Source organism: Odontesthes bonariensis, chromosome 18 (assembly GCF_027942865.1).
Source record: "Odontesthes bonariensis isolate fOdoBon6 chromosome 18, fOdoBon6.hap1, whole genome shotgun sequence".
Classification (NCBI taxonomy): Eukaryota; Metazoa; Chordata; class Actinopteri; order Atheriniformes; family Atherinopsidae; genus Odontesthes; species Odontesthes bonariensis.
This window is the reverse complement of record NC_134523.1, coordinates 15,097,385-15,122,648: the sequence shown is the minus strand read 5'-3', so window position 1 is coordinate 15,122,648 and position 25,264 is coordinate 15,097,385. Positions and strand designations below refer to the sequence as shown.

Here is a 25,264-nt window from a genome sequence, read left to right as displayed (position 1 = left end):
AATGTAGTGTCACATCTACATATTGTATGAAACAGACTGCGGTGACTGAGAGTCGGGGAGACGGTCAAAGACGGCTACTGTACAGAGGAACAGGCACGTCGAGCCATGGATGCTCGTATGTATTTGACATTCAACAGTCTTATTTGTGGTCATGAGCCTGGGGAGTTGAAACATCGCTCACATGCAGACAACTATTTCAGTTATCTTTCTTTATGTCATTCATCAGCGGAGTTGATGAGAGAGATGAGAGGGAAGGATAAGAAAAGATGAAAAGAAGGGAAGGACGGAGGGTGGAGCTGGATATGCAATGAGATATGAAAGGATTTAGGGTGTAGCATCATCTATAAAGGTTTAAGCACTTAACTCTGTGTGTGTGTGTGTGTGTGTGTGTGTGTGTGTGTGCGCGCACGTGTCCATTCATGTATTTTGTGTCTATGTAAGTGGATTTTTGAGGGTGTACCAGCAGTTAGATGGGTGTGAAGCGTTGCATACCTTTGCTCTTGTTACTGATCCACACCTGAATCTCTTGCAGATCTTTGACCTATTTAGGGTGTTCTGATACAGGCTGCGATTGCATGATTTATCCTCATCACGGAACTCGAAACAGGCCGATAAGCACAGGCGGGGCAGGGCGTGTTGAGCTTCTTTCTTTTCAGACGCGGCTACATTAATGGTTAGAGACCTGACGGTAGCGAACACATGCTGGATGTCACACCCTCTTGTTGAGAACAAGTGTCTTTGGAGATCATTTGTACAGATTGTGCTGTCCTTCAGGTTAGAAATTGTGGCTGTTTTTAGCAGACGGGCTGTTATCTTTTACATTGTAAATCTAATTCCTCCATTTGAGACGAAAAGGAAATGTTCCGTGATTATTGAAAGCTCAGTTTAAGGCACTTTTTTAGCTTAGTTTTGGCAAAAAATGTCTTCGACTCTGTTCAGAACCAGCGATTCAACGAGATGAACTTGTTTTTGACAAGGCTGTAATACTAATGTATAATAAGAATGTGGGTGCCCTCAGGCCAAAGCATGATAAGTAGCACACTGACGTCAAAGCAAATTTCCACAGCAGGTATTTACGGTTTACACGGCATTACTTGCTCTTGTTTAAATTATTATCTAAAGTGCGTTGCTGGTGGGATGCTGGCGCCTGGTCCGCGGCACACGATTAATGCTGGATGCCACTCGGTTGATATTTCAGTCAGAGGACTCGTGTCAAGGCAACCCTCCTCCTTGAATAATCGCCACCTTCATCCTGCTCCAAAAGGCCGCCGCTCCTCGCTCTTCCATGAAATCATCCCGAGCACTCTGAGACAGATGGTCACAGCTGATCGATTTCAGTTTATCATGTTGAGAATGCAGAATTAGATGCTATCGGGGCACACTTGGTATGGCGTGTGCGATCCGTGCAGTTTGATGTAAAGGCTGCAGTAACCGGGTCATTTTAGGCTAAATCAATATATTTGATTGGCAGTTTTGTTTTAGAGAATCATTTAAATACACAGTAGGTTAAATGATATGTAATATTGATGACCGTTAGAGTGGCATTTTCCCTGAGAGCTGATCTTATTGACGCATCATCCTTTTGTTTATTCTCTATACCGGCTCCTTTCTGTTCAGGGTCAGGGGGATTGGAGCCCATCCCATCTCTCATTGGGGTACACCATGCAGAACCAGCACATGACAGGGCTGACACAGTCAACTGTGCACACACACGCACACACACACACACACACACACACACACACACATGCACATTTCTACGGCCACATAACGCACACGTCTTTTCACCGGGGGAGAAATCGGGAGAAGATGCAAACATCACACAGAAAGGCCTCAGCCAAAGTTTGAACCAGGAAGATTCCATCTTTGAGGCAACAGTGTTAACCACTGGACCGCTGTGACACACTTTTTTATGGGAAAAAAACAACTTATTAGGGCTTAAATCTTAGAAATATTTCCTCAAACACAGTGAAAGAGAAGGCTTTGTTGATGTGTCGTGACGTGAGACGAGCTCGGCTCTCCTGGACGACACCCGCCGCATCTTTTGTCCTTTGATAGTTGAGTTGATGAACATCATATCGGCGAGTTTGCTTAACGTCTCCCACTAATCTTCGCCATGTAGGCAACCACGTGACAACATTGCATCACTTCTACATGCAAGCAAACTTCTCTGTAATGCAGATGACAGCTTCACAGCTCCACTTTGTGAATGATAAAATATATATATATTTTTAAATACTGTTATTCTTTAAAAGCCCACTTCTGATCAGTCTAAACAAAACACTACAACTGAATAAATAAGTCGTGTTGTGTCGCTTCGGTGCCTTTGTTGGTGTGTGTGCGTGAGTGTTAAGGAGCTCTTATCTAAAATACTGATGTTGCAACGACCTGCAACTTCCCCTAGCACAGGGAATCTTACAGTCTGTTGTATTTGTTTGTGTGTGTGTATATACTTTCCCCCTTAAGAAGAGATTATCATTTTTTTAGATGCAAACACGGACTTTGTCTTCGTGTGTAGGCTCAGATTTAGCTTTAGCACAAGGTAACAAATTAGGGCGGGGCAAGTGATATTTACGGTTCTATACCGTCTCCTGGAAATGATTGAAGTCGGCTATGTGAGGCGGTGGAAACATCAGTTTGTCTGTGGCTGTGTGAAGAATAAAGAGCTACATTTAAGGGAATAAAACGCACGAAGGAGCAAGTGAAACTTTTTCACAACAAAGCAGCGGATTTAAGCAGGAAAGATGACTTTCATCGCTTCTAAGAGAAGGAGAACGTTTTCCTCAGAGTCCGATGGGGAGTCTGTCTTGTGAAAATGTGGCAACTTCTCTCGCAGAACGGAGGAGAAGCCTGAGGTGGAAGCAAAGCTCGACTCTTAAAAAGGAAAATGTCAGCACCTGCAGACTTTGACGGACAATTCAGGCCCATTCTAAGACCGCAGAATTTGGGCCGTCCCCTTATGGTCCAAATGCAAGAAACTCATTGTCTGTGTTTTTCTTGTGTTTTAATGCGTGATTCTAATTTACTGCTGGCAGTATCACTTAGTCAGCCATAGTTGTGAAGGATTTTTGCTCTTCATAGAAAATGTTCTTTTGTGGCCATTGCTTTAGTTTATTTTCAGCCTTGGCAAGCATATTAGCATTCATTCAGTTTGTTTTAAGGGTTTTGGTTGTTTTACTACAAAATAGAGTTATGTGGTCCCTCTGGGCAGGTGAAGAGTCTCATAAGACTGCACTTTCTGTCTATGTAAATCTGTGTGTGTGTGTGTGTGTGTGTGTGTGTTTGTGTCGGTTGTTATCCAGGATAGAGGAAATGAAAGCTCAGACTGAGCCCCGAGGCGTTCTGAACTCTCCTAGTGTCCTTCACATGCTTGTGTGTGTGAACTGGTGTGTCTTCTCCCAAGAATAAGTTTATGAGAAAACACAGAAGTTAAGACCAATCAACACACAAATCAAATCAAATTTATTTATATAGCACATTTCATGTACAAACAATTCAAAGTGCTTCACAGAAAATAAAAGCATTGCAGCAGGGAGTGGAAGAAGCATTACAAATACATAAAATAATATAAAGAGAAACAAATAAAATCATTTAAATGAATTTAAAAACAAGCAACAGTCCAGATAAATTAAAAGATACCATGCAGATTTCATGCATAGACACATGAGAAAAGAAATGTCTTTAACCTGGATTTAAAAATGTCTACATTTGGTGAAAGTTTAATCTCCACTGGCAGTTTGTTCCACTTGTTTGCAGCATAACAGCTAAATGCTGCTTCTCCATGTTTAGTCTGGACTCTGGACTGGACCAGCTGACCTGAGTCCTTGGATCTAAGAGCTCTGCTGGGTTTATATTCTCTGAATATATCACAGATGTATTTTGGGCCTAAACCGTTCTGGGATCTGTAAACCATCAGCAGGCTTTTAAAATCTATTCTGTGACTGACTGGAAGCCAGTGTAAAGATTTCAAAACTGGTGTGATGTGTTCAGGTCTCTTAGTCCGGGTTAAAACTCGAGCAGCAGCGTTCTGGATGAGCTGCAGATGTTTAATGCTCTTTTTGGGACGTCCAGTTAAAAGAGCGTTACAGTAATCGAGTCACACACATATCGACAAATATCCATGTACTTTATGCTCACAGAGTGAGGAAGTGATTGAATCTCAGCTTTAATTGTGAAATATTGGGCAAAGCTGCCATCCGCTTCCCTTTTTTCTGATTTGCTTGTGGCCGCTGCCTACTTGTAGAGAATCAGAGGGCATCGCGCACAGTTTTGAGTTTTAGTGGCATCAACATCACTAAGTGATATATGCGATATATTTGCAAGGAACAATCATTACTTAGTCGACCAGTGTTCTACCTAAATGTAACTTCCCTGTCCTCGCTGCTCAAAGTTCACAGAGTTAAGATCGTGTTTGTTTGTTGTTCAGGCTCAATGAGGCTCGGTTTGAGAGTGTGTGTGTGTGTAATTTCCTGGTTGTCCCCCAGCAACCCCTCAGCTCTAATCACAGGAAGTTTAGAGGAAGTTATCTGGTCTCTGTTACACACACACTCTCTCACACACACACACACACACACACACACACACCCCTGCCTCTACCCACACTTTCACACTCGTTGGAGAAATGGTAGAGAGGAGCGAATAAAAGGGTAAAAAGCGGCAAAAGAGAAGGGGAGGAGACAAGTGTTCAGGTGTGATAGTCTTTTTTTCTCTCTTTCCTTTGTCAAGTGTGACGAGCCTGCCTCTTTCTACACCACCTTGTCTCGTTCTTTCATCTTTTCCTCTTGGCTCTGTCCTTCTGTTTGATGCATCTGCCAGCTAAGAAAGAGTGCCTAGCATTCACTGCCTGCTCTCTGTCACCGCCTGAGATATCGGGAAGCTCTTGTTGAGGAGGCCAGTGGAAAGGTGTAAAAACCTGCTTTCAAAAAAGCTGGATTTCTGCTGGATCGATCTGAATCTGTACCTTTGTGCGACCAGATAAACTGTGTTTCTAATTGTGGTTCTACGTGGTTTCTAAAAGTCCATACATTCAGGGCGGGGAACAGTGCAGCTTTGGAACAGCGTGTCTCCGCTGTGTTTGGCACCAAACAGTGTTTTTTTAGTTTGACTGTTACATTTGGTGTTTATTAGATTTGGGTGCCCTCTCTGCGCGAAGCTGAACTTGGTTTCATAGTAAATCAGTACCAAACCGGCTCCATCTTTCTTCCTCAGAGCGCAGGCACAGACCATCAGAGCGCCTGTTTTGAAGACGTAAGAAATGTCTTGTTACAATCCTAAAAGTCTCTGCGGTCTCGTATAAATCGTACCTTGTGTGTCCTTCGGGTGTTTGGATCAGACCGAGCGGAACAGTCGTGTTTACGTAAAGCCATTATTAAAAAATCTGTGTGGTGTGATGCCGTGGGCTAATCTATGTATCATATTCATATTTCCCAGGCTTGTGGTTTTGACATCACCTGAGACGTTTTCTCTCCTTCTCTTTCCTCCCTCAGATGCTTCAAAGCAAAAGTCTTTATATGAAGCATTTGGTGGATGACCTTTAATTATTTAGCAAACACTGTTTGATGCACTTTTTGCTCATGTGTGCACACTCTGCATCATACTGTCAGGGTGTTTGCTGCGCTCTGAAGCCCTCGATTTAATACTTTTATGTTGGTATGAAATATCCTTCTTTTTTATGTTTGACAAATTCAGTTTCAACCTATTTCACCAGAAAAACCGGCCCAATGATGCACCAATGATACATTTCCTACTAGTACCGAACAGAAAAAAATGACCCCGAAAAACAAACCAAAAAATAAAAAATTAGACAGAAAAAACAGTTTTTTTTTTCTTTTTTTTAAGTGAATGCAATACGCTTCCGTAATTTCAACAGTTACTTGATCGAAGCCTATTAAACTGATTCAACTTCGTATTTTAATTATTGATTTTTGAAACTCGGAGCTGGTTATTTTCCTTTGACGCTCACTGGAAGAGTTTTGATGGGGCATTCTTCAGTGCTTAAATTATATTGGGCTATTTTTAATTCATGCAAGTGGTGGAAGTGAATTTATAATTGGTCCTATTACAATAATTATTATTTTTTTTTTATTGTTACAGTTAGAGTGCATTTATTTTCTCACTCCCAGCTGGAGCATTGTGTGTGTGTGTGTGTGTGTGTGTGTGTGTGTGTGTGTGTGTGTGTGTGTTTGTTATCATGTCTCCATCTTGGAGGAATGGTTTGTATTTCTCTATTTTTTAACTAAAGTTATTGATCTCCGCGAGGCACCTCCCTGGTGACACAAACCCACAAAGTGCAGTTCTCTTTGTGGACTGGCGTTTTCCCTTTGTGTCCCATTTTTGTCCCTCTCATTGCCAGACTCCGTCTCCTGGCAGCCAGTCTACAGTAATTAATTGCACACACTCCTCGCGGTCTGTAACTATGCGCGCGTTTTCCGCTCACGTGCGAAACTTGGCCTCTTGCGACGGATGATATTTCACGCGCAGAAAAACGCACACGACATAGATCGCTGCTGACCAAAGTTTGTCCATCACAAAGGTGGTCGAGGTGACATCATCACTGATGATGAGAAGGAATCACACAGAAAGATCTGTTTTAAAGGAGCTTTCTAAGACATGACCACACACACATGGTATGCTCCCCACACACATTCACACACAGACAGAGTATGCTCTAAGGACCATAGCAGGGGAGCCGTGTCTGTATATGAGTGTGTGTGTGTGTAAAGTTAAAATCCAGACAGCCATTCCAGAGGCCAGACTATTGAGTCTTATAAACTCTCAGGTCACAGATTATTGAAATAGCAGAGGAGATATACAGTGTTCGCTTGTGTGTGTGCGTGTGTATTCTGTTTCATTATTTCACTTAAGTATCAAAAAAATGCCAAGACGGCCCAGAAATCCAAACAGATGTGAACACACGACCTTTCTGTGCATGGAGTTAAGTGTATAACTGTTGGTGATTTCAATTGAACGAAATAACACAGGTGTGTGTGTGTGTGTGTGTGTGTGTGTGAGGGTTTTTTTTTGGATGCAGACGTGTGTCCCTGCATGTGTTGAAGCCATGATGCTGATTTATTTCAGCACTGTTAAAGGTCCTGTTGGGAAAATGAACCACCAATGTTTTGGCAGGTGTCTGATCGTAATAATGAGCAGTCACAAGTCTCATTGTTTTGGCGAAAGTTTTTCACTCCGACCCGCTAACCTCAAGATATTCGACTAGGAACAAGTGAACGGCCTAATGTATTCATACGGATTCCTCCAGAAGAAGTGAATAACCTGTTTTTTTCCTCTCGCCCACCTGTGAGTAGGTATCGAAATTAATTTTTATAGACTGTGGCGTGTCCATGCGGCGCTTTCATATTTGCCTGCTCAGGTGAAAAAAAAGATCGAGTGTGTGTCATGCTGAGTGAGTCATGCTGATAAAAGTTTCCTGACTGGGTTGGGTTTCATTTTTTTTTGTGTGTGTGTGTGTGTGTGTGTTGTTAATTGAGCTTGAAAGCTCTAATCCAGACCTCGTTGTGTTTCATTTCATCGATGAGTTGAGAGTATTTGGCGACAAATGTGCTCTCTTTTTCTCGGTTGCTTGTGAGGCGTGCTGGAACAAAAGTTTTAATCCCAAAATGCCCAGTGGACGGCTCCAACTTGTACAGTTTGCTGCTGGCGTTTTTGCTTGCGTTGTGAACCAGCGTTCTCCTTTGACTCCTTAAAGGGTTAGACTGCCCTCCTACAGAGCATTAGACACACACAGTGCAGTGCTTCCCAGGCCCTGTCTGGTGCAGTAATCCAAAGTAGTTATTCGAGGTCAGACTCGGCTAATAGACTTTTAATAAAGTCTTTGGGATGTGGCGAGGAGGGGGGGGGGGGCTCGTTCCCATCTGAACGAATATGGTAATGTTTGTGGGGTCTGTACAGTTTGTTTCATGATCTTTTTATTTCCTTTTGCACCTGTGAGCACATCTGACAGATCGTTTGAGCGTGACACTATACGATACAGAGACTGTATTTATGTCGGGGGCTGGTCTTGTTGACAATTCAAAGCGCCTCACAGCATTTGTCACAGCAGAGAGGGCTGCGTGTGGACCCCAGAAGCCGGAGACCAAACCAGTGAGCTTCCTGTTTTGGTACGTAAACCCAGCTCCCGCCATCGTTTCTCCAATGTCTAACGGCTGCGATGTTTGATGGGTCTGACGCACACAAGACAGGTCGAATGTGAAAGACACGTTTGTTGTCTTCTTTGTCAGTTTTGTGCCAACTTTATTGATGAAAGTAGCAATGCTGGGCTGTGAACCCATTTTGATCAGACTGTAGATGTTTACGAATAAACACTTCAAATGTTCTCCCACAAAAACCCAATGAGGAAGGTTTGAGCGGATTTTTGTGCCGTTCGTGAGAACCGCCGGCAGAATCCTAAGTAATTTTTCAGAATTCGCTTTGCTTCATCGCTGACGTACCTGTCAGTCAGTTGGAACGATGAAAACCAGTTTGTTTCAAAAACTTAAAGCGCACACCGACGCACATGTTTCGGAAAAGGGCCAAAGCAAAGAGGGGAGAGAAGAGAAGATTGAGAAGGCAGCCGTGAGGGAGGGAAACAAATAATTAATTGACAGATTGTTGGATGAAAGATGGACAGATAGTGAGAGGAGTAGAGGACTTTGGTGGGTTCACTGCCTTGGCTTGTGTGTGTGTGTGTGTGTGTGTGTGTGTGTGTGTGTGTGTGTGTGTGTGTGTGTTTGTGTGTGTGTGTGTTTGTGTGTGTGACGGAGAATCAAACCGTAAAGCTGCCGAGAGAGTGAGGAAAAGGAGGGAGGAAGGCTCACAATGGGAGAGAGGTATTGAAATATGAACCTCTGATTAAGTTTGACATTTAAGATGACATATTTTGCATGTTTTTACCCCATTACAAATGAGTCCTGCACTCTTTAAGAGTGTGTCTGCATGTGAGTCAGTATGCGTATGTGTGTGATTTACTTGATGCATGGCAGGGGTGAATTGGGCCCCTGGTACAGACCAGATGATCCGTGTGTGTGTGTGTGTGTGTGTGTGTGTGTGTGTGTTTGTGTGTGTTTGTGCTTGCAAGTAGGAATTCTGGCATTGATTAGGGGCCTACTAGTCAACTAAAAGCGTCCAGTCTTGAAATGGCAGGTGGAGTCTGTTTCCTCCTTCTGTTTCTTTCTAGTTCCCCCTCCCTACCTTCAATTAGACTCCTGCCTCTGTAAAATCCATTCCAAGTTCTAACTAGCAACCCACAAAAACAGGAATCCTCTGTCCGCCAACTTTCCCTCTCCTATCCCACACAGTCAATCACTGTCAGTGGCTTATTTGTCTGTAATATCGTCTAAATCTTTGGAACCGAATGTCTGAGAAAGCGGTTTTATTACTTCAGACAACCTGGGACGTCACTGTTGGCTGTAGAATCGGTTTGCATCCACCAGCCGTAATGTTGCAGGTTGTTCGAGGAAGGAGCAGTTTGGAACCCTGGTCTGATTTGTGTCTCCAGTGTTGCACAACTGAGGCCCAAAATGTGTTCGAAATCCACAATGAACAGTTATTTTGAAGAATAATGTTAGGTTGTCAGTGTAACGCTCCACTCACAGGAAACACTTCAGGCGTTAGAGCAGGCTTTTAAGTTGATGATAGTCAAGTCCTCCACTTCTTAGAAGAATTATCAAGTGGAGCTTATCTGCTTTCTGCTTCTTGCCCTTTCCCCTCCTCATGCGCCCATTTCCTTTGCTCCTATTTCTGTCTATCCATTCTCGAAGACAAACTTTCTTTCTAAAGAGGAAAGAAAAAACAGATAGATTTGTTTTTTCTGTCTGAAACTTCCTCTTTCAGCTTCTGTCCCCTTTTTTCTCACCCCCCCCTCATGAAGACAGCGTTAGGATGTTTATCCAAGTTAGTCGTCTTCTCACTTCTCTCTATGCTTAATCTTTCTCCACGTCACTGTTTTGCCCCACATCCACAAATGTGTCAATTTTAAAATCTTAAGAGCTTGTGCTACAATAAAAAGAGATAAAAGACAAAACGACGAGCATTGAGAGAATAACATGAGCACGCAGGAGGACACAACAAGGAACAGAAAGGAAAGCTCCAGCGGGCTCCTTCTGTTCAAGGAGACCTGGCCCGAACCATTATTTTTTCACGTGTTGCACATTAATCCTCTGTTTATGAAAGGCGGAGATGCCAACTACGGCTGTCCCACGGGGAGGGGCAGAGCAGCGATATCTGGAGGCAGCAGAAGCGTGTGGATGTGTTGAGAGTCGGTATCAAACCCATCCATTACCGTGACTCAATAATATGCATTTAGAGAATTAGCTTGGAGTCACTGGGTGCAGTGATGGAGATGTACGAGTAATCAGTTTTTCCCCATTAGTGACATCTAACATTGTTCTCTAAATGAGAAAAGCCTCCTTTGGTTTCTTATAAGGCACATGAATGTAAGGAGAAACTGTTTTTACTCAGCGATGCTGCTGAGTGGGTAACTTTGAGTCACATGTTGTTTTTATAAGGCAACACACACAAGGCAACGAGTTTAAACGAGTCAAGTGATTAGTTTCATAGATAGATATTATTCAGCTCAATTGTGTTCCGTCTGTCCTGCTTCCGCTCACAAGAAAAAAAGTCACGTGAGAGCTTCTTACACAGAGAAAAACCCAAATTGGACATTTTTAGAAAGAACTTGGCGACTGTGGAGGGGAAAAAACACTTTTTTTTTTAAACCGGAGCAAACCTCGAGAGTCAGGGAGGAGCCTACCTCCACGGGTTTGGGTGGTTCACAAAGAAAAGCGCACGAGAGAGAGAGCGAGAACGGCAACAAACAATAAACACCGTTCACTGGGATTTCCCAGTAACTACAGATGCAGAAACCTCCCACCGTCGAACAATCTGAAAGTCATTTTGTTCTGATATTTCACACCATCAATGGTAAAGTTGCACATAGGAAATACTCTGAACGTCTGATCTGATGTGAAACATGATTTGCACCTCTGCGAGCTGCTGTGAAAACTGAACAGCCTTAAAGCAAGTTGATGGGACACCAAACCTTTTCACACTTCTCACTTGATGGGCGATTTCTACTGTGGGATCAGATTTGCATAAAAACTCGTCAGCATAGTAAAATGAAATCTCATAAAACAGCGAACCCCAACTTGCCACGTTTGTTATCCACCACTGATGTATACCACGCTGGATGCCGGATCTTTCAGCAGCTGTCCTTGGACGATTATTGGCAATTTCAGATAAAAGCCTCACTGGCGTCGGGGGCTAATTGTAGTTGATGGAAATGATTAGCTGTCACATTTGTCTTCGCTGTGGTATTGAGGCCATTGTGGTGTGTATAGGGGCTAATTGTAGCTAGTAGCAGAAGTTGTTATGCAGCATGTTGTAGTGGGTTGCACCTAATTGTAGTTGATAGTAATGGTTCCAGTCTGTGTATACAGCCTGAAGCACACAAAGGCTGCACTGCGACATTGAGGAACAGACGTACACATGCATACACTCCAAAACACACTGTGCCACTTTTTAACACATTTTGCCTCCCGCCCTTTTGCAAGTGCATCCTAAATATGCCAAAGAAAAAGGGCTCCTGTTGTAAATAGATCTCATATGATAGTAAGATTCTTACCGCTTCCTGTTGTATTGATTTCACGCTCCACTAAAATCATTCACAAACCTAATTATTACCATCATTATTGCTTTTATGAACTTTTCAGAGTCCCCGCTGCAGTCACACAGGGCAGATGGAAACACATTTAGGTCAGTCTGTGCTTCTTAGGTCGGGATTTCAGCTTCATCGCTTTACCACAACGATCTGTAGTTTTCCACTGTGTGTGTGTGTGTGTGTAAGTGAATGATGAATTCTGACTGGGTGTGGTGAACATCAGATGAGATTTTCCTCTGCTCCCTGTACTCACTCCCTGCTACGCACACACATATGAAGCGAGTGCCAGGGCTGGTCTAGGCGTGGGCCCTCGCAGACATAAATTGCTTTATTTTAATAGTTGTATGGTGGAGAGAAAGAGGGAGAGAAAATTGTAAAATACTACAAAGGCCATAGAGAGAAAATTGAATTCAACGGCGACAGCAGCTCTGGCTCACTTTTTTCTTTTCCCTTTCTGTTCCTCTTGACAACATTACAGGGCTGTTTAAATATGGCCCCCTTTTCATCTGTTTATATGAATTTGCATGTGTTTGTTTATGGTCATCTGATTACCGGCTTTGGAGTGCATTCCCTTCAACTTGTATTCTTTAGAAGAGCCGTGAACTGCGCGTCCTCTTCATTCCTGCCGAACATGTTTGCAGCTCACTATCAGTAAACAACAAGCAGGGTTTGACCAACACAGAGATTCTGACAGCTTTGCACACATGCTATCTTTCCTGCAGGCGGATCATCCAACGTGCATTACTCACAGTCATTGACACTCACGCACATTCACTGTCACTGTCATCCTCCCCTTTTTCTATTGCATTGATCTAAAAGTGATCAGTTTTGGCGTCTATCAGGCGTCTATTCGGCTCGACTATGTTTACGAGCCAGAGCACACGCATTCAGACGCAGAATATGGGTCATCGGGTTGACTGTGTTTACGACCGAATATGAACCGAGCGACCACAAATAAACACGCTCGCACTCGCGCGTACACAAGCCCTCACAAAAACACATGCAGCTTCTCCCTGTCACGACTGTTGTGAACAGTGCGACCACAATTGTTCTCTTTTCGAACAAAAGAAAGATTATGGTTTAACATAAAACACATGGGTGGTTATTGGATGGCTTTGCAAAGTGATTATAAGGACAGTGGGGGGGAGGATTGTTGGGAGAAGGGGAACGAAATGGGAAGGGCAAGAGCAGAAGGAAAAAAAAATTATTGACGGAATTGCATAAACGATTGTGATTGTTATTCTTTGTTTGTGAAAGAGGCCGATGGAGAATGCAAAGGTGAAACGAGTGCATTTTTACCATCATCGGTATGATGGAAGTGAGTGTGGCTGCGAGAAATTCAAGAAAAGGACGCAAAGTTGAGATATTTAAAGAAGATAAACGGGGGGGTTCAAATCAGATATGGAATGAGAAAGAAAAGCAGAGGGAAACAGAATGAAAGTGAAGAGAAGAAACCAAGCCAGAGGAGGTTATGCAGATGGAGAAAGAGAGATGAGAAAGGGGAAAGAGATCCCAAAAAAAAAGAGAAATTTGGACTGCTGGAGGGGATGAATTGCCGTCTGCAGTCTCCCTCATCCATCTTTCTGATATGGGGTGTTGGGTTTGATGTGGTATTGTGTTGGCCATTCTCCCGGTGCCCCCCGCCCCCCCTCCTCCATGTCTCTGCGCCCCGCCCTCACTGTCTCAATCTCTCTGATATGGTTTTTGTTTTGATGTGGTCACGTGCTGAAGATTCTCACGGATGGTTTTCATGAAGATAAAAAGATTCACTCCCTACTTTGAGGGGAAGAAATGGCACGACGGGTATGCATTAGATGGAACGTCCAACTCATGCATACCCCCTGAAATATCTTTCGCGGCTGGGATGATTCTCATTTGTTACGTCTGTTTTTTGGGCTTTTATGTGATTTGTGGTTGAGAATCGTCACATCTTCCGACTTTCAAAGTTTGTAAATAGAAACAAGGCTGTCCAGTGACAGAGAGTAGATTGTTTTCTGACAATTGAATTGTATGTTTGTGTGTATTTAACAGCTCTGAAGACACCTTGTATGTTTTGGTGTCTTCTTTCCTCCAGTTTCTCTGGATCTGGAAATGAAACTAAACACAGTAACGTGAACATCAACCGAACAAATGTCAAAGACGTACATTTTCTGTCTCTTGTCACCTTCTCAGAGATGGTACGGAAGAAGAATCCCCCTATCCGGAGTGTGGGAGGTGAGGAGGAGGAGGAAGAAGAGGGGAGGAGGCCAGCAGGAGAAGAAGAAGAGGAAGGAGAGGAGGACGAGAGAGTGGGAGCAGAGGCCGACCGAATAAACCGACCCTCCGAACCAGAAGCCTCTGAACGCATCAGAGATGAGGAGGAGGAGGGAGAAAGTGAGTGCATCTCCTCTTCTGTCTCCCCCTCATCCGTCGGTGATCGCTACAGTAATGAGGAGCGAGGGGGGAGGAGGGGAGGAGGAGAGAGGGCAAAACCATTAGGAGCAGCGTCGGCCGAGAGAACCGAGAGTCAGTCGGAGCCTGAGGACGGGGAGAAGGGAGTAGAGGAGGGAGAGTGGAGCCGCAGAGACAGACGGGAGGCAGATCATCTATCTCCTCCTCTCCCCTCTGCTCCCTTCCTCCTACCCGGACAGGAAGGAGGGGAGGAGTCGACAACTCGTACCCCTCCACTGCCCTCCAGCCCTTCTCCTAAACTCCAGGACTTCAAGTGCAATGTGTGCGGTTACGGTTACTATGGGAACGACCCCGCTGACCTAGTGAAGCACTTTAGGAAGTATCACCTGGGTCTGCACAACCGCACACGACAGGATGCTGCCCTTGACACACACATCCTGGCCCTCCACAACATGGCTCCCCAACACACAAATCTAGGTAACTAGCTGTCTGTTTAAAGTGTGTTTTGACTTGTTTTGGGGCTTATTAAACTATAAAGTTACCAATCCACCCACAAGCTATACTCTCCCAGGTTTGAACTCAGAGCCCTCTTACTGGGAGGCAATAGTGTTCAGAGTCAGTGATGAAGCTTATAGTGAGCAAAAGCATGGAAAAACTAGAGTAGTTATTTGGTTCAGACTGAGATTGCCCTTTTCTTATGATGAAAGGTAAGGTTTCTCTTCAGAATGCTGAGGGTTACTTGCAACAACAGTTTGTAGATGGTTGATCCAACAGTTTTCCCAGCATGTTTAGCCTCAGGTACCTTTAGCTTTCTTGGTCGATCTATTCCTGTCGGTCTGAGCCCTTCTTGTATCTCTGATAACAGACTTACAGGCAGGGCAGGGACAGAGGAGCCAAACCAAAGAGCTGGGGAAGACCAGACCTGATGCACAGAATCAGCAGCACAGGACAGTTATGATGAACGGCACTTATGATGTTCAGGTAAGTAATGGTCAAGAGTTACAGATCCAGAGCTTTAAGATTATTGCTTAATTCTTTTGTTTTTTTTACCAAGCCAGTTTGTTCATTACACAAGTGCACACCAGAAGAACTTTGCTGACTTAAAATAAATGCGAGCACATAAAAAAAAGAGGTCATACTGCCAGCCAAGCAATTTTTTAGAAATGTGAATAAAGTTATCGATAATTGACTTCCTGAAAGCGAGACCGGCTCATCGCATCTTTTTGGTACCTCCTCAGCTCTTTAAACTATGTTATGTACGAACAAGAAGGGCAGGAGGGAAAAAAGGGTGAAGAAATAAAGAAAGATTTCACAAGAAGTACCGTATCTTCAAAAGTGTCAGCACAACTACTAGAAATTCAAAGTCTCGCAGCACCTTTGAGGGAATACCTCACAAACACTGGCTGCTGTCTTTTTATGATACAAGCTCCACGTGTTGGCTAGATTATGTGTACCAGGTCATAAAACTAGTGCTTTCATAGGAATGTTTGTCGTCGTAATGGCACTCCACTGGATCTTTGTGTCTCAATTAGCTCCCTCTGGACACAGAGAAGAGCATACATTTCAGATAGGGAACTTTTTTGGGATAGTGACTTAACGGCACACATCAGCGGGTGTAAATAAAGTGCAAGTGCAAGTTTTAGTCGAGAAAAAACAGCACTCACATTGGTAAATCATCTCCTTATATTTTAAATTATGAGGACTTAGAAAATACGCTAAATATTCCATTAGTTGCATTCCTAACCCTTTGAAACTTTTTAACTGAGGAACCAAACAGTTGAGATTAGTTAGCTGTTCACATCATTTAAAGCAATACTATGTAACATTTCTACCTTAAAATAACAGCTTGAAAAAAATTGTGCGGCTAGAATGAGTTTTAATATTACGATTGGCCTGTCTCCTATGCCGTTCGGGGGTCTGAGTTGGAACTTTGCTGGACGCTATGTAACTTTGCTGGACCTGCCCGGGAGCTGAGCGGAAGTACTTCGGCTTGCTTTCTGGCACACCTACCGCAAAAGCAAATAGACCCCTCTCACGCTCCCAGGTATAAGGCTAAGCTAGCGCAACATTGTCAGTATGATCATCATGGCAGAGGCACTGAAGAAACAGAAGAAGACGTTGACTGATGTAGCAAGGAAGAGAAAGAGAGAGGCCGACAAAGCAAGAGACCGGACTAGAGTTGCTCTCGGAACAGCCTGTAGGGGGAGCTCCATAATGGGCTTTTTGAGAAGTTACATTGTATTGCTTTAAAATCCCAGCCAACAGAAATCGAACTGGACTCCATTCATGTGGCATCACGCAGCAGTGTGACGTAGTCTCATCAGAAATGTTGTGATCAATATCAACTGGAAACCTTGATCTAAAGCAAGCCACGTCACATTAAGTTAACAGCTCACTGCAATGATAAATCTGTGAGTTTGAGAGTCATTTATTGTGCAGATCTGTGTGTTGTTTGGGCAGCGAGGCAAAGTGACGCAAGTTCTAAAATGTCATAGACTGACAGATGGAATGAAACAGAAAAAGAACAGCCGTCACATATGTGTACATGCAGACTTAAGCACAGACACAGACACGTGCACCGTCTGCTTCCTAAATCCCTCAAACACACATCTTATCTCTGTTAAAATGATAAACGGCTGATTGGTGTCAGTGCTTTGCTGATCTCTCGTATTGTAATTTCGTAAAAAGGACGAGAATCTGGTCGGAGTTGGCTCGATGGAAAATGTAGGTTAACGATGGGCATGTGGCAGATTTTCAGCTAATTCTCTCTACAAGATAAATGTTACCTTCCTTTGTAATCATATAGCAGCACAGCACATTAAGTAGCTGCTAGCTAATTTTCACATGTGGTCTGGACGTCAACAGATTAGCCAATCAATCAGGGCTTAGAAATGTCTTCAGTAATTGTGCAGCACTTTAAATCAGGGGGTCCCAATCAGTGAAATCAACTGCCGTAGACTAGACCGGGGAAGAAAGAAAGAAAGCACGCAACACCTTCACTCAACATTGATTTGCTTTCCCAGCTGAAGCATCAGACAGAACCTTTAACATGTCTGCGTTGATGGAAGGCGTGTTTTTTTTTTTGTTTTGTTTTAATCCCGTCCAGACCTTTTTTTTTTAAGCCGTCTGAGTTTGAATATGAACGTTACTATTAACACCTGTTTTTGTAAGAGGCATCTGAAATGAAAACTTTAAATTCCCGGCACAGTCGGGCTGACTTTCAAATCTCTAAAACTTTCTAGGCAAACATACTTGTCAAATACTCAACAATCCACAAATGCTTTTGCCTTTAGTTTGAATTTAACATTGACTTCTGATCTCCAAAATTGTTATTTAACTAAACACCTGTAAACTTGTGCTGTGGGTATATTTTCAGTAGTAAGTGCGTGCTTTCAAAAATAAGCTCTGTAATCATCATTAGTCATTTCCTTGATTGTCTTTTTGCACATCGGGGCTATTCCAGTGTGAGCAACATCTGAGTTTGATCTTGGATTAGGTTTAGGCAACGTGAACAGAAACTGGAAGGTTTTGTATGAAAGGTTTAAACGAGGTGATTTAATAAACGTATGTGTGAGGAATAGTCAAGTAGTTTCATTTCATTTAAACCAGCTGTAAGTCATATAATGGCCACAGAAACACACATAGGCGTAATACTCAAGAGCAACACACACACACACACAGAGTCAGAAATAGAAAATCCAGTGGGCTTAAATCGTCATGATGAAGAAAAAGTGAAAGTATTAGAAAAAAAAAAAAATCGAATGAAAGGAGTCTCTATTCTCTCCATCCCTCGCTTAATTTTTCTGTCTCCCTCCCACGTTTGGAAAATTCCATGTTGTCATTTGCTGAGACAAGATTCCCCGTCAACCAATGAGATCCTGGAAAAAGAAAAAAAAAAAATCTCAAGGATGAGAGGAGAAGGGAAAAGAGGAGATGAGAAGAGGGAGGGCCAGGGATGGAGGAGGAAAGGAGAGAGTGAGAGGCAGAGTCCTTCTAATCAACTGTTCGAAAGTGTAATGAAACAGTCCTCAGAAATATTAACTTCCCTTTTGTCTCTTTGCTCTCCGTTTTTTCTCATTATCTCCTTCCACTTCTCTGCTCTGTTCCTTTTGACTTTGTTAAATTTTTTTCCCCTCCGGCTGCTCAATTGGCTTTTAATTCACCGCGCACCTTTTTCCTCTCCGCACTTCTCTTTCTAGACTTACACACTTCCGTCAACTTGTCCTGTTTGCCATTTGCCCGATTTAGTTCTTTCCCTCTCACGTTTCCTTTGCATCTTTTGCTCAGTGAAACGAGTTGCCCTTTGCTTTTTAGCCTTTGTCTCGGCAGAGGACTGTCATGATTTGCAGCGTTGCTGTTTTAAGATCACACATACAGATGACTCATTTAATCTCCTGGATTTATTCTCGTCAAAGTTGCTCCGTTTTTTCCCGTTATTCCTTTTTTTCATGAATACGATGCGTTTGTTGCGCCTTCTGAAGCATCCGTTATTTTAAGGATCTCACCGCTTGTTTTGGCCCATTTTAAATGAAGTCTTAAAATGTTCCCCATATAGATGGAAATGAAGTTCCTTTGGATATTATACTTTTGATTGAAAGAACTGTGTGATGCATATTTGGTGCGCCTCTTCATGCGAGAATCCAGCTGCCTTGTGAGATAGAAAACATCAAAGGATTTCCAAGATGTTGGATATCTATTCATTTTTTTATTTCAATTTTTTTTTCTTCATTTCTAAATTTTTTGGGACACTCGTCGCCTTAATTTGAAATTAGGTGGACTGGAAGGGGGGGGGGCGGGTCTCTGTACATGGGACGCCTGCTCGACCTTTTGAGCTATATGTGTCCCCCCGTTTTGCAATTTTTACATCGGGCGTTTGAACTTCTTTTTCCGTCTCTTTACTCGTTTGCTACAGTTAAACAAATAAGTGTCACACTGACCTTGTGCCTCTCGTCTAAAAGAAATATCTGCAGTCTTCTTGTGTATTTTGTTCAGCTGCAAGTTCTTTAGTGCTGCAAGTTACAGAGCGTCCAGCCTGAATAACAAGAATAAATTGATTTATTCTTTGATGCCCTTCTTCCCCATCTGGTAGAGCATATTTTTCGGTGACTATGTTGCATCGTGTTGAAATCTGTGGAAGTAAACATAATTAAATCATCTCTCCCACTTGGTCTACGTATGTATTGCTCAGAGAAGACATAAATGTTAATACTTGGATATAAAGCGTTATCACTGGCCTTCAAATATCTTCTGGCATACTAGGCACAGCACAGAAATGCTCAGCCGTGACCCCAGTAAATGCAACATTATGTAACAAACAGCTATGATAGTTGTTCAAAATGTCTCTTTAATTTGAAAAAATTACTTTTACAGACGTTTAAGTTGAAATTGGGATTCCCTGCTGTTTTGTTAACCCATTGGCGCCTAAAGCACCTGCAAAAAAAGCTGCTCAATGCCTAAGCCAGTTTTTAGAAAAGGTCCCCAATGCCTGAGGTTTTTTTTAACTAAAAACAATTAATTGAAAACACCTAAGAACAATTCAATAGTCTCAGCCTCTGAAACACATAAAGACATGAAATAAGTTGCATTTTAAAGGTTAAATTCTCTGCTTTTATTCCGTCATGTTCATTCAGCATTAACACCAACACATTTTCATTAAAAAAAAATGAAAAAGATGAGTCAATACACACACAAACACACACACAGACACACACATGATTCAGGATAATACCCAATGCTGCTATTTATTATACTACTATTACTATACTATAACTAATCATCATTACTATTATTATCATCATTATTATTATTAGTATTAGTAGTAAATGTAGGCACCACTTCAGCTACATTTCTGGCCATGATAGAGACGTCATTGCAAAATTATAATATCAGCAATAATAATGAATGATAAAAAGAAACTGCAATATATCTTGCATTGTGCAGTTATACTGTAAACTTCAGTGACACGACTTCTAAAACATCATAGTTATACTGCAGTAATTCGCACCGGGCTCTCTCTTTTTTTTTTTTACATAAGGGCAACGCCACTCAAATAAGAATGAGAAGTCGTCAGAATGAAGCGCAAGAATAAATAATTACCTCCAGATCATGTCAAAACGATCTCGTGCCATCACTCGGGCGACATTTGTCTGATACAGCCACTTGCTCTGCCTCCAGTAATCCCGGCGAGTTAGTAGTTTGATTATTCCAAAAGTTAGGCAGATACCGATGAAAGATTTCATCTCATGCTTTGACACGGGGCTCCACTTCGAGTTGGGTGGTGTGTGGCCGCGCGCCTGATCCGCATATAAGTTTGTCTGTGTCACCAACATATCCCAAACTTCATCAGTGAAAATATGCGAGAACACATCTAAAGGACTTGCATCTTCAGATATTGGCACCTTCAGCCCCGGTGTACGAGTAAACTTTTGTTGACGTCGGGGGCGAAATCCAGCGGACTGCCAGTCTACTTGAAAGCCAAAAAATTCCTCGTCCTCGTCCTCATCCTCTCCAAACAAATACCAATCATTGTGCATTACATGCGCCTTGAAAATAATGATAAATGAACAATGTTGCGCTACGCAACAACCGGCGTTAGGGACCATGTTGCGCAACGCAAGAATGTCCTGTAATTAACATGGAACAAGCAGTGTCTGTTACTCACATTACTATCAATTAACATTGGTTTGCCACTTTTATTTCACTTTGTATTGTATTTTTTACATTAGTAACCAGCCTTAGCAGCTTAGTGAGGGATGTTGTCAAGAAGATCCAGCAGAGTATGCTCCCTCCCACCATATTTCAGAGATGTTTGCTCATTAAGGTTTTTTTTTGCACTTTTCTACTCTTCACCAGGTGACGCTGGGCGGCACTCTAATTGGAATTGGCCGCAAGACTTCAGATTGCCAGGGGAACACTAAGTACTTCCGCTGCAAATTCTGCAACTTCACGTACATGGGCAGCAACTCTTTGGAACTTGAGCAGCATTTCTTGGCCTCGCACCCCAACAAAGTCAAAACTCCCCCAACCACACCCCTGCTGGCCACCAATAATGTGGCGACGCACGACAACCAGTTGAAGGGGAGAAGTCAAATCTTAGACGGGGCCGAGCGAGTGGCGGTGAGAGCCGAGGACGACTCCCTGGTCGGGTACTTCATCCCCGTCAGAGCGTGTTCGGATCCATTGGGCTGGACGGGGGAGTCCGGCGGAGGAGCCGTGCAGACGTATTATTGGTGTAAATTCTGTAGCTGGAGTTGCGAGTGGTCCGGGGGTTCCGCCAAGCTTTTAGAGCACTATGAACAGAGACACAGAATGAGCGGGGGCGGCGCTGTCAGCCCCAATAGTTCTACTCCTGCCGGGATGGACAGGGAGAGGGAAAGGGAAGGAAGAAGAGATGGAGGAATACGAGACCACGTGGCGTCGAAAAGTCACAAAGATCAGCTGTCCAACCCATCCAGCACCAGCCAAGGTAACGAAAAGGGAGAAATGTGTAGTGAAATGTGGTCGTACGTCGTATTCAACGTTCTTCTGCTAGCTACAGGAGAACAAGATTAACATTGCTGTTAAAAGTAGTAGAATGCTGCTTCATCCCTTGTTTCTTTTTTATTTCAAATATTTGTTTGCTGAAACGATTATCTTCAAATCACCCCAATTCGAATTTCTACATTTTGGTTTAGACTCCGAGAGCCCTGCTGTTTTATGTACTCTCTCCATCTTTTTGTTTCTGCTCCTAGGAGACCCAAACAACGGGGATTCGGAAGCAGTTGTGACCAGCTACAACTGTCAGCTGTGCGACTTCCGTTACTCAATGGCCCACAGTGCAGATGTGATCGTGGTGGCTCCGTTGCTGCTGCACTACCAGCACAACCACTCCATTCACCGCTGCTGCATTCAGCACTGCATGTATTGTCCTCAGGGCCTCTGTCAGCCAAACAAACACCTGGGGGAGGTGAGATTAATGAATTATTGAAACGGTAATTTGTGTGTCGTTTTGGTGTTCACTTGGCAATTAGTGGGTGGAAAAAATGGGCTTTTTGCAAGCACGTTAAAATAAAATGTAATATATGAACGAGTGTAAAGTTAATTGTTCCAATTTCCTGCTTAATTAAAATTCCCTTGCTTCCCCCAATCTACCCACACACGCTCTCTGCCCTCCTTTATGCCAGCTGCCAAACAGTGCCGTTGCAGCTGCTAAAAATGCAGAAAGGATGTTAAACAATTTAGACTTTTGTTCATAATGCACGTTTAATCTAGTGTTGCTGACTTCCACTTTATCATATAGACGCTTTATTTCCACTACTAAATGAAGCATGCGAGCATCCAAACCGCTGTTTGACTAAACGCTGTGTCATTTGTCTCAATAGGTCTCCCACCCTTTTGCTTGTCGGAAGTCCACCTGCTCTAAATGCTGTTCAAAGTTTCCTCAGTCCACCAAACAGCAGGATGCCATCAGTTCAAAACCTGCTGGCCCCACCTCACCCAGTGTGACCCTTCCTAACCCGAGAGGTGACCCCGGTGTGATTTCTGGTCCCACCTTTCACCCCTCTAACCCTGCACATCCTGTTGTCACACAAGGTATTTGAAGGCGGAGGTCACTGCGCAGCAAATTGAGAACACATGGCGTTAATTTCTTTCAAACATGCGCATTTAGCCGTCAACCACCTACTTTACCCGCCTTTGAAACATCTCTCTTCCTCCCGCTTCTGCTTTGTTTTCACTTCCCTAGGTGTCACCCACCTGTGCGACCAGTGTGCGTTTGCCACCACCGACATCGACGTGTTGCTGCAACATTATGAAAGCTGCCACACCCTGATCAACCTTAAGGGGGCTCCCCCACACGTCAAGGCCGAGGAGGAAGCTGGGGGGGAGAAGGATGGAGGGAGGGGTGGCGCAGGGGAGAGGGAGTACTCGTGTACGAAGTGTCACTTCATCACAGAAGTGGAAGAAGAGATTTTTAGACACTACAGGTCAGTGGGAGTTTGAGAATAAACAGATTTTTTTTTTTTACATTATGCAGCGAGTCTAGCTGGAAGATTAGTATCGGAGTGGCTCATTTAGTCATTCACTGTGTCTGATACCAGTAGTTTTGTGCCATGCGTTCAAAGTCAATTGCATGGATTTGAGTCTCATCCAACATTTCAGTTGGAGTCGGTGACTAAGTGTTCATGAATAAAAAGAAGCTGCTTAAAAATATCCCATTTTAAAGTCTGGAGGATAATCAAGTATTTCTAGTTCTTCGATGCCCTGTAATTATCTTCTTTTGTTTTACTTCCAATCACTCAGGAAATGTTGACACTTTGAACACTTGTAGATGTCACTTAGCCATTCATGGCAGGAGGCCACAAAGCCTTAATAACTTATTTGTCTGCGATGGGCTTTTTCTAAAATAATCAAATAGCTGCAGTAGCAATACTTCCACACTGTGTGCTGTGAAATCAACACATGGACTTCTTGGCCTGTAATTTTCTGTGGGCCACATGCTGATATGCGTTGGTCTCGCATAAAGCTTTTCTCTACGGTATATGCTGGGAGAAGCGGAATACGAGGCCCTTTTGAAATGCACTTTGGATGTAGTTGAAATCTCCAAAACAGCAATGAGCTTCACTGGTTTTCTGTATTTTGTCCAGATCTTTTCACTCTCTGCAACTTCACCCATCTCAGTTTGTCATTCTTGCTACTCTCCGGTGTCATGGAGTAAAACTCTATTCACGCTCGATTGGGTCACAAGTGAATAGTTGTAAGTACGTTTTTTCCACACCTCGCATTCGAATGCATTCGCTGGCGGTGGTCCTCCAGTTGGATTGATGGTTGAAGCCCCGGCCCTTCTGTGTGCTGACGTGTTCTTCGCTGAACCCTGCATAGGCCTTGATGGGCTCATATGTGTGTGATTGTAAAGTTAAAGTGCTGCATGTTCAGAGTGCCTATGTACAGAATAAGAAATGCTGCATTAGTGAGTGTGTGTGTTTGTGGGTGATTGAGAGACACATCTCAAAGCACTTCACAGAACCTAGATAAGGTTGAAAGGCACCATTTACCATTAACTCCACACGCGTCTGGCTCATCCACTCCTCGCTTCATATGCAAATAAATGTCTGCATTATTACCATTTGCAAAGACCAAATTCACCGGTCCAGTCCTGGCTACTGGAGACAAGCCATTGCCTGCAAATCATGCCTGGAGCCAAACTAATGAAGTCCTGATTAAACACATAGGATACACGGTCATTCCCCTTAAAGTGCTGTATGATGCACTGATAAACTGACACAGCTGGCCAGCAGTCCAGGGTATCAAACATGGTGCAGAACTCATTGCTAAGTCATTGTTGCTCAGGATACATTTGCGTTCACACACTGCTGAAAAGTGACTTCCTGGTGAGGTCTGAGTGATGCAAGCTCAGGCTACGGCTACACGAAAACGAAACAAGGTTTTTTTTGAAAACGGGTACGAAAATTCTTGCGACCACACGGAAACACGCTGCTGGTCCAGACGAAAACGATGAAACGATGCAGTACACACGCCACTGTGTCACGCCACGCTGTGAGACAATAGAGAAGTGTTAAAATTGGCTCACAGCGTCAACGTGTGACTGACGCAAAAACGTTTTAGCTGTAACAATGGAAACGAAACGAGGCCGTTTTCAAACTTTCCCACTCTGGAACCCGTTCTCAAAAACTATCGTTTTGGGGTAGTGGGAACGCCGGCTCCGTGTGGCCGCGACAGCGAAACGATAAGAAAAAGTATCGTTTACAGTGAAAAACGTTTTCGTGTAGCCGCAGCCTCAATGCATCTTGGGTGCATTCACACCTGACTGATAGTCGTGCACTCGTAATGCGTGTTTGTGGCGGTTTGAAAGTAACGGTGACCCCAGTGTGGTGTTTGATCTGTCTTCCGCTCGAAGGTCAGAAACAGGTCCCTTTCGCTTTGAATTAGCAAGGAAAATTCATCTGATCTCTAAATTTAGCATCAGCGACATTATGACAAACGATTTAAACAGCCAGTCTTTCAGTTGCTAGATGTATTAAAGACATCTGTCGATAAACAATCACACGTTTACACAACGCTGAGATTTTCCTAATTCATTTGTCTTTATTCTTTATGCGTGTGTGAGAGTAAAATCAGGTGAGCTTACAAATGGAAACGATCGTGTACAGTATGTGTGTGCGGTTACCTGCTTAAAAAGTCACAAGCCTGCTTTCACATATCTCTATAAGTCAGAACAGGCCA

The 25,264-nt window shown here is 43.3% G+C and overlaps 1 protein-coding gene across 5 annotated transcripts in view; it reads left to right on the top strand.

Moving 5' to 3' along the window:
- trps1 (trichorhinophalangeal syndrome I) overlaps window positions 1-25,264 on the top strand; it is a 115,696-nt gene that overhangs the window by 35,291 nt on the left and 55,141 nt on the right. For 4 of the 5 annotated variants that reach the window (XM_075449079.1, XM_075449081.1, XM_075449080.1 and 1 more), the window contains exons 3-8: window positions 13,826-14,521; window positions 14,910-15,025; window positions 20,897-21,509; window positions 21,775-21,989; window positions 22,405-22,615; window positions 22,767-23,007. In XM_075449079.1, coding sequence (XP_075305194.1) covers window positions 13,826-14,521; window positions 14,910-15,025; window positions 20,897-21,509; window positions 21,775-21,989; window positions 22,405-22,615; window positions 22,767-23,007 — 2,092 coding nt within the window. The remainder of the gene's footprint in view (window positions 1-13,825; window positions 14,522-14,909; window positions 15,026-20,896; window positions 21,510-21,774; window positions 21,990-22,404; window positions 22,616-22,766; window positions 23,008-25,264) is intronic. The other variant, XM_075449083.1, reaches the window with a different exon arrangement.